The sequence below is a fragment of the Carettochelys insculpta genome, chromosome 11 (assembly GCF_033958435.1).
Source record: "Carettochelys insculpta isolate YL-2023 chromosome 11, ASM3395843v1, whole genome shotgun sequence".
Lineage (NCBI taxonomy): Eukaryota > Metazoa > Chordata > Testudines > Carettochelyidae > Carettochelys > Carettochelys insculpta.
Genome location: NC_134147.1, coordinates 7,188,588 through 7,201,367, shown reverse-complemented (window position 1 = coordinate 7,201,367; position 12,780 = coordinate 7,188,588). Strand labels below are relative to the sequence as shown.

At 38.9% G+C, this 12,780-nt stretch overlaps 1 protein-coding gene across 8 annotated transcripts in view; it reads left to right on the top strand.

The window, feature by feature from the left end:
• The window catches only part of PFKFB4 (6-phosphofructo-2-kinase/fructose-2,6-biphosphatase 4), a 95,483-nt gene that overhangs the window by 49,158 nt on the left and 33,545 nt on the right, over positions 1-12,780 (top strand). For 7 of the 8 annotated variants that reach the window (XR_012647008.1, XM_075005699.1, XM_075005697.1 and 4 more), the window contains 3 exons: positions 28-144; positions 4,826-4,922; positions 11,768-11,834. Coding sequence is in view for 6 of the 8 variants with exons in the window: in XM_075005697.1 (XP_074861798.1) it covers positions 28-144; positions 4,826-4,922; positions 11,768-11,834 (281 nt within the window). In the remaining 2 variants the exon portion in view is untranslated. Of the gene's footprint in view, positions 1-27; positions 145-3,360; positions 3,491-4,825; positions 4,923-11,767; positions 11,835-12,780 lie in introns of those variants that run through there. The other variant, XM_075005701.1, reaches the window with a different exon arrangement.

Genomic DNA, 12,780 nt, shown 5'->3' with positions numbered 1-12,780 from the left:
TAAACCTCTTCTTTTTCTTTCTTTCAGTTTGTATGACCAATTGCCCTACCCTGATTGTCATGGTGGGCCTTCCAGCCAGAGGGAAAACCTACATCTCCAAGAAATTGACACGCTACTTAAACTGGATTGGGGTGCCTACGAAAGGTTATGTATCGGAGGGGTAGCCGTGTTATTCTGGATCTGTAACAGCAACGAAGGGTCCTGTGTCACCTTATAGACTAACAGAAAAGATTTGAGCATGAGCTTTCGTGAGCACAGACTCACTTCATCAGATGCTGGTCTTGGAAATCTTGATTTCCAAGACCAGCATCTGATGAAGTGAGTCTGTGCTCACGAAAGCTCGTGCTCAAAACTTTTCTGTTAGTCTATAAGGTGCCACAGGACCCTTTGTTGCTGTTACAAAAGGTTACACTTTTGTTTACATCACAAGGTTTCTTTGAGGATTGTTAGAGTTTTTTGAAATGTACTTCCCTGTTGTTTCTTCGAACACTTGTCAAAGTACTTCACTTGGTGTATAGTTACAGTGGATGAAATTTAAATGGAATAAATTATTAGCATTCTGTCTGATAACTTTTTCCCTTTTCCTAGACAGATTTCTGAATGAACTTCCTGCATTTATATTCTGTGTGCTGGCTTTTACAGTTAACTAACTTGTTTTCAAGTCTCACGGGGGGGTAGCTGTGTTGGTCTGTATTTGCAAGAACAGTGAGAAGCCCCGTGGAACCTCACAGACTAACAATTTTATTTGGATATAAGCTTTTGTGGGTAAAACCTGCTTACTCAGATGCAACTTGTTTTGGTATCTGAGAAGAGATCTTGTTGATTAGACGGGTCTGAACCAGCTTCTGGAGCCAGTTGCTATCTTTACTGTTAGTTATCTCCTTATGTGACCTTTGAGCAAACTCTTAACTACTCTATGCTGTTCTTTATCCTTGTTACATAAAATAGGTTTGGTAGTATCTACTTCACTGCTGCTCACTGGATAATAGTGGTAAAACACTTCAAGAGCCTGGATAAAGGGCAGTAGGTAATAGTTTATTTGTGGAGTTGGCAGGGACTCCGCATCTTTAGAGACGACTATATATCTACAGTTCGGAAGACTTAACCAATCATTGGTGGTTCTGAAGAGTTCTTTAGGGATTTTACACTTGCATTTTGATTGAAGGGAATGGTTCAGGGTTCAGTGGGCTAACCCAGCACTTGGGTGATCTGGATTCAGTATCTTCTGCGACATATTGTGTCTTGTATCTCCATCCATAAAATGCAATATTAGTACTTTCCTACCTCACAGGAGTTTGAGAGCATAAATACATTCGTAAATGTGAAAACTCAGGGCCTTGCTGCAGTAATGGGGGCTATACAAATACTATAGGTAACATTGGTAATACAATTAAACAGCATAGCCAATGAGAGAGGTGAAACTTCTGACAGTGTATGTTGAGATCAGACACTCTACTGTTTTTTTTTGTTTTTTTTTGAAGGAAGAGTATGAAATATGGAAAGTATATTCTGGGCTATAAGCCACTGATTAACTTTAAGACCTTCCAATTTAGGGTGGGGCTTGTCAAATTTTTATAATTTTATAAATAAATCTCTGACATTATTTGCAGCAAGTAGATGATTATGGAGATGGCATGTACCACATTGATGATTGATAGGTGCCACAGTGTCCTGGTGAAACGGGTGTATATATAACATTTCCAAAATATTATTGTCAGTTCTAACACCTGTGTCCTCTCTGTGTTAAGTGGTAACAAAAAATTCAGGGCCTTGCAGTTTGGTTTCCACTCTGAAGGAAAAATCACTGATTCAGATTCTGGATGCCTTTTAAAGTATAACCTGCTTTGTTTTTTAAATACACATGCATCGCTCATGAAATGAGACATTGACGCCTTATAGGAATCTCAGACCAAAGTTGTTGTCTAGTTCTGAGGGAGGACCTCTGTGTCAAACAATATTGCTTATCAGAGCCCAAAGCAGGGTGAGAACTCTCCTGTTGCTCAGTCTCTCTCTTTCTCTTTCTCTCTCCCCCTCTTCCCCCCCACCCATCTCTGTTCCGGAAGCCACTTGTAAACAAAATTAGCATCTACATAGTATATCTTCCCTAGGACATTCCATAAGATAATGCCCATGCCCAAGACCTGGGGAGTATATTTCAGGTCTCATTCACAGACACAGGCTTCCAAGGGCTGGTCAGTTCTTGCTCAGCCCTAGATCCCACTCCACTCTTTCACCAAGTCCCTATCTACCTCTCCTCCCTCACATAACATTTGTTGGGAGAAGGGAGTTGCAGTGCAATGAAGTCTGAGAACCACTTGCCTGTTCGTAGTGGGTTAATATAGATGAACTTTGTGTAATAAATATCTGGTCTCGAATTCTTTTCACCCTGAGGCTTTTTAATATAATTGAAAAATAAGAGAATGTACTCAGTATAGTAAGATTTTATAGCCTTTGATAGGGGTATTAAAATTATTAGATTATCAAAAATCCAGCTGTTAGATGAGTGGCTCATGTTGAAGGAAATTGTAAGAACAATGAGACAAATAGCCTGAGGTTCTCTTAAAGAGAATTATTTACAAATAATTTGACTAACACCTGCTTTTATTCTCTCTGATCAAATCAAATCCTAGTAGCCTAAGGGAGCTAAATACTCAAATTGAATTTCAGTGAAGTTTCCTTAGGCTCCTTTGGATGATCCTAAATTTATGTATCACATTTGGAGCACAAGGTGCCAAATTAGGTGGCTTCTGTGATATTTCTTTATTGAATATATATTAATCACAAGGAAAGGGGAGAAGCAAAATAGATTTGTTTTCTTTTAGGAAGAATTTAATGTATTGTTAATTTTGCAAAATTACTTTTTTTGGTAGACCTGAATTTTAAAGGTCTTAGACATGAAGAAGAGGTGTGTTTCTTAAAGTTCCTTTCCTTCTTATGCATATTTTTCTTTACGGTCCTTAAAAGTTTCATGGTGGCATCATGACTCATTTGTGTGGAAATTGTCATGAAGACACACCATTCTCTTGGTTACTAAAGTTTTATGGGCTGGACTAGATAATTTATTGAAACTACTGTTAAAGATCAACAGTATGTTTTGTCCAGGATTAACTAGTTTGTGGCCCTTTTCAGCACACATTTTTATGCTGTTGTCAGGACAATCTGAACAAGAGCTCAGTAATTAATTTGCCCTAATTTATTAGTCATCTTCTGGAATGAAGACTGGCAAGTAACAGATGCTTCAGGAATGGTCATGGGCATTTCCTCAAAATGTTCAATCAAGATTAGTTTAAACAACATTGTCATGATACAGCAAAGAAAACCATAAACACAAGAGAAGTTAAACATTAGTTGCTGCACTCAGTCCTATTTTATGAACCTAATTATGATAAAATTCCTTTTATTTTGTTAGCTAAGTTATTGCTGGATCACCTATGCTGTGACACTCCAGCTGGCATAGACCTTAGTCCAGACACAGGACAATTCCCCTTTGGTTAGTGATGCATTTTATTCAGTATATATACAATAAATACTGCGTGCTTTGTGTCCTTCTATATATTTTTAATGCATAGGTTTTGCAGAATGGCAAATGCACCTATTACTACTTATAGCATACTAGAAGATTTACCGGGCATTGGTCAGGCCCTTAATGATTTTAAAAAAATAAAAGGAAATGTACATGCTTTATTTAAATGATTGTATTTTTTTAAAAAATATTTATTTTATTAAACTAGCTTTTATTTCACATTTCTTTCAAATAGGTATTGTTAAAATTATCAGTTTAAGTTTTAGTAAACTTTTTAAAAGGAGAATTTCACAAAGTGTGGTTTTTTTCTTATCAACTCTTATCATTCTCTGTAGTCAATTTGGTTTCCAATAACATTTTCTTTCACTTTTCAAACCTTAAACATTGATTTAGATATGCCAAAACATCCATTTTATCTCTTTTCTGGAAATTTTATTGAGGAGTAGTCCTATTCTAAGTTCATCCTATTTTTCTGGCTCATTTTGGTTCAGTCTCTCAACATTCACTCAGTTATGTCAGTTTTGGGGACGGTACTTGATTTGGTTAGTCTGTCTTTCTCCTGTTTGGTTTTGTGTAAAGCAATCCATTCCAGGCACATCCCATTTTCCTGGCACAACCAAACCCTCGTGTTGCGTAAGGCCTTCATACAGTTGGGAACACATCAGTGAGGTGTTGTGGGGTTTTGGTTTTTTTTTGCTTATCACTTTTATGGCCCCCAGCTGCTCAAACAAACCAACTCTCTAAAATAGACTGCAGATAAAGAAATAGGTTATGTTCACATAATACAGTACAGGAAAGAACAAGGTAAAGTGAGGTTAGCCTGAATCTAGGATGACTGATTCCCACACATAACTCTTTTCTGTTTATCTAATAGTTAATGTATTTGGAGATTATGTGCTATAGAAATAGAGTTGCATTAAAACAATATGTGGAAGTTAAAAAAAATATTGGAAGTGCTTTATAGATGTGAATTAATTCACAAAATCTCTGAGGAGGGAAGTAATTTAATGCATTTTAATACTGGGAAAACTGAGGCACAGAAATATGAAGTGATTTGTCAAATGTGTGCACAGGAATATGAAATAGAATATATATTTTTTCACATTTGAGCTTGTTCTTTATCCACAAGGCTTTTCTTTACTGAAGTGAGAAATGTAACTAGCTTTGCTGAATTGTTACAAACTAGACTGTTCTGTTGCTGGAGATGAATTTGTTTCAGAACTGTCATTAAACGTGATTATTTTAAAATTCTAGTTACTTGCAGGATTATTATTCCCAACTAACTGTGACTCTCTTCAACAGAATTTAATGTTGGACAGTACCGTCGAGATTTGGTGAAAACGTACAAATCCTTTGAGTTTTTCTTGCCAGACAATGAAGAGGGCTTGCGAATCAGAAGGTAAGTTGTAATATTTTTGGTATTGTGCAATACCTGTTTAAGTCTAATGTTAGGTTATAATTTTTCATTGGATGCTGTTAATTTTGTGTTGTATGCTCTGGAACCCTTTGTAGGACTAGGACATCAGATGTCAAAGAAGTGAAACTTTAAAGGAGTGTTTGTTTGAACTGTTTAAAATTTTGTTTGGTAACCTTTGTCTTAACTCAGACACTTAAAATGATTTAATTTATTTAAGATTTATCCATTTCTGGTCGTTGAACAGACTTGTGAATGCTACCATTCCATTTCACAGATACCGTCAGTATAAACCGTGTAGTTGAGATTCGACATTCCAAATATTTCTAAGGTGGTTAATAAGTAGATACCCTTTGTCCCCTTTTTCGACTGCCAAAAACAATCTGTTTAAATTTTTGTATGCTACATAAAGGAGACAGAAATGGTGTATACCCTGCTTTTGCTGGTCTTATTAACATTTCTATTCTAATTTAAAGTGTATTTGAATTAGTGCTTGTGATGGAGTGGGGGGAGTGCAAATGTGAGACTCAGGCTGGATGTGAGAGACAAGCAGAATAGCTCCCAGTGGCTAAGGTTGACCCTGGGGCTACAACTGGCAGGTAACACCTCTGCTCTGAACAAAGAGGAGGGAGGAGCCGAGCTGGTTTTTGAATCGGGGGACGGCAGTGAGAGGCTAGGGGAAGAGAGAGCTGGAAGGCAGCCAGGTTGAGGAGGGGGAAAGCTACATCCCAGAGGGGCACCCCTCGGGGTCTTCTCCCCAGGATGGGGTGGAAAGACTGTCTCTGACTGCTGTACTGACGCTTCTGTGAGAAACTGGGCATCTGTTGCCTAATAAATTAAATTAAAAATTGTGATTAGTTGCATTCTTTAATAGAATACAAAATGAAATTTATTAAACATTTATGGATGTTTTTCCACAGTTTAAGTATTGACTTCAGTTTCAGCTAAGAATACAAAGTGTACAGTTCTCACTCTGTTACTCTTTATTATAAATATGCACATTGTAAAAATGATCAACGAAAGAAATAAGACTTTTCAGTTCATCTTATACAGGTACTGGAGTGCAATTTGTAACTTACAAATGAGGGTTATTTTGGGTTATTATTTTTATAAATAGACTAAAAATATACATCTTTAGAGCCTACATATCTGCTCAGTCATACTTGTTATTCTGCCAGTTGGTAAACTAGCCTCTGCTAGCTTAATTGTAGCCTGATTATAGTAATTTGTTTAAGGCTTTGCTTTTCTATATCCACATGTCAAGAAGCCATTATAGCTAACTTAGGCTCATGGGAGGCCTATGTTTCTTCTCAGCAGTAACGCAAGTAACTTGCCAGTAAGACCCAGCAAGAGGGGCTTTTTCTAGAATATTTCTTTTCCCCTGTTTATAGGAAAAGTTAAGGTCAAACTAGTAGTATTGAGTAATTTGTGTCAATCTTTGCTGTCTGTGTCACTTTCTGATATCAACTGGTGTTCAAGCTTTTCCCACCTACCTCTGACTGGAAAGATGTGATGGCCTTACTCTAATTTGAGTAAAGGTCACATAATGGTGTTTTCCCCGTGACCTTTACCAGAGATGGCCTCGAAAAAGTTACACACAGGGTACAGTCAAAGGCGGATGATCTCAAGTTAAGGTCACCAAGAAACTTGGGGTATTTCTGGAATTTTAAGAAATTGGAGCTTAAGTGCTAAATTAGCATCAGTATTTAAGTACTATGAGGTAAAACAGATATAAGAACCCCTTGCTGCATGTGGCAGGGTGTGCAATATGGAATCCGTACTGAGGTGTACCCATCGCCTTGTCGGAGCACCTCTCTCTCTCTCTCTCTCTCAAAACAAGGAAGCAGTCCAGTAGCACTTTAAAGACCAAACAAAATAATTTATTAGGTGATGAGCTTTCGTGGGACAGACCCACATAGTACTATTTTTGGTTCTCTGTGCCTTAAATATTGAGTCTGTTCTGGTATGGCTATGGTCTGAAGAAGTGGGTCTGCCCCACGAAAGCTCATCACCTAATAAATTATTTTGCTAGTCTTTAAAGTGCTACTGGGCTGCTTTTTTGTTTTGAGGGTATATAGACTTGCTCAGCTATCCCCCCCCTCCTCTATTATCTCTACTCTCTCTGTTATCTTTTGCTATTGCTATTCTTAGGACAAGCTTTTGTTTTTCCACACTTTGACTTTGTATTCTGCACACTGCAATAATACCTTCCTCACAGATGGACGTGAGCAGGCCTCAGTTTTTGGCGGTTCAGAGGAGTCAATGAGTATTGTACCCTGCTTGTATAATATAAGTGTAGACCACGAGTGCAGTTGGCTAAGTAACTTGTATTAGCTGTTAGGACATCGTTAAGTAAAATCTCTGTCTATAACCAGATACTAACTGTATTTGACATCTTTCAGTCTGTATCTTTTAAGTGTCTGCTTTGATACCATCATGATGCTAAATAAAACAAAAGGGCTGCTAAAGGTGTTGTCTGTGTAATCACTACGATTCCTGAAAACTCACCTCTAGCCTGAGGCACATTCTGCCTCAGACTATAAAAGTTGACCAGGGAAAGGTGCAAACCTTTAATCTGTAAATTTTAAGTCAGATTGGCGAGCCTTCTCAAATCCATAATTCCCATTGAATTCCCTGATAGTTAGCAGTAAGACAGCTGCTTATATTCACAGGAGATAATGCTGTCTGTTTCTTATTTACAAGAATGTGTGTTTTCACGGCACTTGTGTAGCCAGCTGTACTGTATCGGAGGGGTAGCCGCATTAGTCTGGATCTGTAACAGCAACGAAGGGTCCTGTGGCACCTTATAGACTAACAGAAAAGTTTTGAGCAGGAGCTTTTGTGAGCACAGACTCACTTCATCAGATGCATCTGATGAAGTGAGTCTGTGCTCACGAAAGCTCATGCTCAAAACTTTTCTGTTAGTCTATAAGCTGTCACAGGATCCTTCGTAGCTGTAATGTAGTGAGGGATGTGTGTGAGTGACAGGCTGAGGATGACCCCCTGCTGTCTGTAACCTAAGCTGTCAGGTAACACCTCTGCCCCTGAACAAAGAGTGGGGAGGAGCCCAGCTGGTTTTGAATCAGAGGCTGGCACTTAGAAGGTGAGGGGAGAGTGGGAAGGCAGTTAGCCTTTGCTTGAGGGGGGCTAGACCCTAAATGGGGGCCCCCCCCCGGACCTCCTCTCCCCAAGATGGATTGGAATGACTCTGTGCCTGCTGTAATGACACCTCTGTACTATGCTGTGTCTCTGTGAACTAATAAACTTCCTGTTCTACCTGCTGAGTGAGAGTCACTTCTTCTGGCTGTGGATGGGTGCAGTGCTTGGGGACCCCTTAACCCTATTGCACCAATGTTTCAAGGTATTTACTGTCGGGTATGCTAACTGTTTGTATGTCCCCTCATGCTTCAGCCACCAGTCAGAAGACATGCTTCCATGCTTATGATGCTCTTTTAAAAACATAATGAATTACATTTGTGACTGAACTTACTGAGAGAGAATTTTATGTCTCCTGCTCTGTTTTACCCACATTCTGCCATGCATTTAATCTTGTAGCAGTCACAGATAATGCCTTCTGCTGTTAGCATCTGACTGAGATGATGAAAAAGCAAATGCATTGATCCCACATGGCTTTGGATCATTTGAACCCACCGTGAGCATAGGTGTATGTCCTCTGGAATAGTGGTTGAAGGATGAAGGGACACACAAACCTTTAGTGTATCTGGCATATAAATATCTTGCAACAACAACTGCCACAATGCCGTGTGAATGCTTGTTCTCACTTTCAGGTGAGATTGTGTACAAGAAGTGAGTAGCATTATCTCTTGCAAATTGTAACCAAACTTGTTTTGTCTGACTGACTGACTGAACAAAAGAAGTAGGACTGAGTGGACTTGGAAGCGCTAAAATTTTATATTTTTGTATATAATTCTATTTTTGTTAGTTCAACTTTCATAATAGAGTGAGTGCACTACAGTACTGTCACGAGATGAATTGAAAAATACTTTTTTTGTATTTTACAGGGCAAATATTTATAATAAAATCAATGCAAAGTACACTTTGGCTGGGTCTACACTTTCCCCTTCCTTTCGAAAGGGGCATGTTAATGAGCAGGTTCGAAATATGCTAATGAGGCACAGCAATGACTATGCAGTGCCTCATTAACATAATGGCAGTTGTGGCGATTCGAAAGTGCGGCTTTTTGAATTGCGCGCAGCCCATGGAGATGGGACCTTCCGAAAGGACCCCACCCCAGTTTTCGAAAGCCCTTCTTCCGATCATCAGATAGGAAGAAGGGCTTTCGAAAAGTGGGGGGGTCCTTTCGGAAGGTCCCGTTTCCATGGGCGGTGCACGATTCGAAAAGCCACACTTTTGAATTGCTGCAGCTGCCATTATGCTAATAAGGCGCTGCATATTCATTGCAGCACCTCATTAGCATATTTTGAACATGCTCATTAACATGCCCCTTTCGAACGGAAGGGGAACCTGTAGACCCAGCCTTTGTGTTCTGGGTTGTAATTGAAATTGTATTTGAAAATGTAGAAAACATCTAAAATGTTTAAAATAAATGATATTCTATTATTAACAGTGTGATTAATCATGATTATGAATGTTTAAAAAAGTAGCATGACAGTCCTTGTGTGAGTATATTTCAGTTAGTGATTTAGGTGAGTTGGAACTCCATCTAACAGTTTGAGAATTGCTTTATACTTTGTGTATGCAATAAAGTCTGCTGGTGAATTGCACTGATCAGCTTTCTATTTGCAATGTCTGGGAATTAGGCAGAATGAGAAGAGCACCAGTGTTAAATACTGTTGGTAAAGAAAGCAGATTGAACTCCTTCAGACTGTAAAGAGGGAAGTCTGTTTGTCATGGAGAGAGAACCACTGGTGTGGCATGGGGAGAGAGTTTCTCTATCCCAGAAGGAGAGGTAGGGGAGGTAAATGGGCAGCAGGACCAGAGGGGAGCCAAAGTCTATCTGAAATAAGATGCAAAATGAAATATTTGAAATTTTTGCCTTTTTTTTTCCTATTGCTGTGACCCTCAGTTCACAAGTTTATATTTTTCTTGCACCAAGTAATAGTAGAATACCAGGAATAGGGCAGTTTGCAGAAGATTTTTGCTATATTGTGACATGAGATAGCTGCTGATGAATTTCACTGGCTCAAGTTTCTACCTTTTACTTATAGCTAAAATCAGCTCACTGTGTGTCCTTGACGGTTATTAGAACAAATGTCTGGAATTATGATAGTTGATAAGCCATGCGATCAAATCAACCTTGTTTGCTGTGAAGGAGGGGGAGATGTACTCAGTTATGGAAGGATTGATTGATGCATCTTAACTTCCAAACTGTAATAACAAGTAGCTGTTTGTGGAGAAATGTTTTGCAATGTATAAGTTGCAATCAAATTAAAAAGGAGTGTTTTTTCTTAAAGACAAAAGTTTTTACCCAACACAGAATATAACTTATACTTGAAAAACTAGACATTTCAATTCAGAATTTAAAACACTCTGGCAATAGCTGTAAAACCCCTTGGAGGATATTGAACCAAATGGTGATTTAAATACAACCTATTAGGCAGATACAGCATGTTGTTTTGGTTGTTAGCAAAAATTTTTGGTATCTGATGATTCAAGTGATATGCCATTTATTACCTGGTAGATTACTCTTTGTGAAATGGACAATTTAACAGATGCTATCCACAGGATTATGTAGGTATTGAAAATATTATTTCATTTGAGATTACTACTGGATCTGGTTAAATGACTGAATGGAAGGAAATTGATCTGAATGTTCAGCCATTTTGAATAAAAATTGCAAGGTTTTCAATTTTTCCAGATATTTCTAAATGTTGTATGGTCTCATTTGTGATTCAGTTTCTGACTAGTGTCTATGGAGGTGTTAATTTATATTAAAATGAATACATACTAAATTTAAGATAAAAGAGAATTAGGCATGCTGAAAACAAGAGGAAAAATATAAGAAATCTCACTGCAGAAGTACAAAACAAGCGCACTCCTGAGAAATATCTTGAAACACAATAACTTCGTTACCCATTTTAACATGAGAAAATGAAGCCACAATTCAAAACACTGATATCTGACCAGAAAACCACATTAAGAGTCAATTGCCCATGGGTAAGTGTTCAGGGAGCATAGGATTTTCAGTTTAAGTGGTGTTTTTATAATAGCATTATGTTACTGATCTATGAACTTTGATCCAGGGTTGTAGACATTCTGTATTATGCACTGACTTGTGCAACATGTCAGATAGTCAGAAAATGTCTGGTTTTGTTTTTGTCAAATGCTATGTGGCTGTGATATATGGCTTTGCATGAGTCGGTTGACCTCTGCCGATTTCCCCAGTTGCAATGTGGAGATAAACAGGTTTAACCAGTCAACCAAGTAAATAGATCATGGGGTAGGCAGGTAGGGCCCTCTCGTGAGGCTGGAGTAGCTGCATACAGGGTGGCCTCGGGAGGAAAGGTTGTCTGGGAAGGCTGCTCCAGCCCAACTGGCCGGAGCTACTCCAGCACCAGTGGAGCGCCTGCTCCTGTGGCAGCCCTGCAGGGCTGGAGCAACTCTCTGCCCACGGCAAGCGGGGGGCTGCTCTAGCCTGTACCAGTAAATGGTAACTGGTAAGCCTCATCCATTTAGGGTGAGGCTTACTGGTTAACCAGTTAAACTTTAACATCCTTAGGTAGTACATAGCAAGTAAATTGCTGACTGACTAATGTTTCTGCAGCACTTGGAAAGCAAAGTTATGTAGTGTTAAACATAATTATGGATAATTAAATTAGTTAAACTAGCATATGCCTTTTTCTTTTAAGACAGTGTGCCTTAGCAGCGCTGAATGATGTCCGACAGTACCTCAGTGAAGAAAATGGGCATGTGGCTGTAAGTTTTCGTCTTTTTGAAGGCAAATTTTTGGGACATGGTCTCTGCAAAATGACCAACCTGTATTGGCTTATACATAATCTGATTCTGTCAAGAATCATTTAATTGTGTGTCTTACATTTTCTTTGTAAATGAAAACTTATGTTGTTACTGAAATGGTTGTTATGTGAAGGAAAACATGATATTTTCCGAATTAAGTTCTAAAAAACCTTCCCTAAGAAAAGTGTGGGTGGTGTCTAATGCTAACAAACTGTGCTCATGCTGAGGGAAGTGCTTGTGCATGTATGGTAAGGCATCTTGTTGAATCATCATGTAGATGCATCCAGAATTATTTGGTATCCTACTCCGATATTTAAATCAAAGGTAAAAATGTTTAAAATATTCTCGTAAACAATGCCTTAATACTCCAGGTTGTACCTCCGAAAACTGAGACTTTCTGATGTGGCAACATCCATGGCCAACAGGAGGCTGGAATTGGATCTGGTGATGGAGAGGGGCATCAGTAGCAGGGGACTTCCTCTGGTTCAGCAACTTCCTTTGTTTGGGACCAGTCAGGTCCCCAGGGTGCCAGACCAGGGAGGTCTGACCTCTACATGTTGAACTGACGAGAGCCAGACGAGAGAATTTGCTGGATCACGGGATGTCAATGTTGTCTAGTAGCAGTACCAACACTTCCTTTGCTTACTTGTTTTTTAGAAGAAATAAGAGCTAAATAACAGCACAGAACACTGACAGCCAGGACTGGTGGCTGTAAACAAATTTTATGGGACCACAGGGAACTTGACCACACCCATTATAACTGGTCATCTGGTTAACTAAAACCATGCCTCATTACGGATGTTGTTGGACTAGAGAGTTCCAGATTACAGAGGTTCAACCTGTTGTGTTGTTTGGCGCTCTAAAAGCACCTGAGACAAGGCGTAGAACAACATCACATTTAATCTGC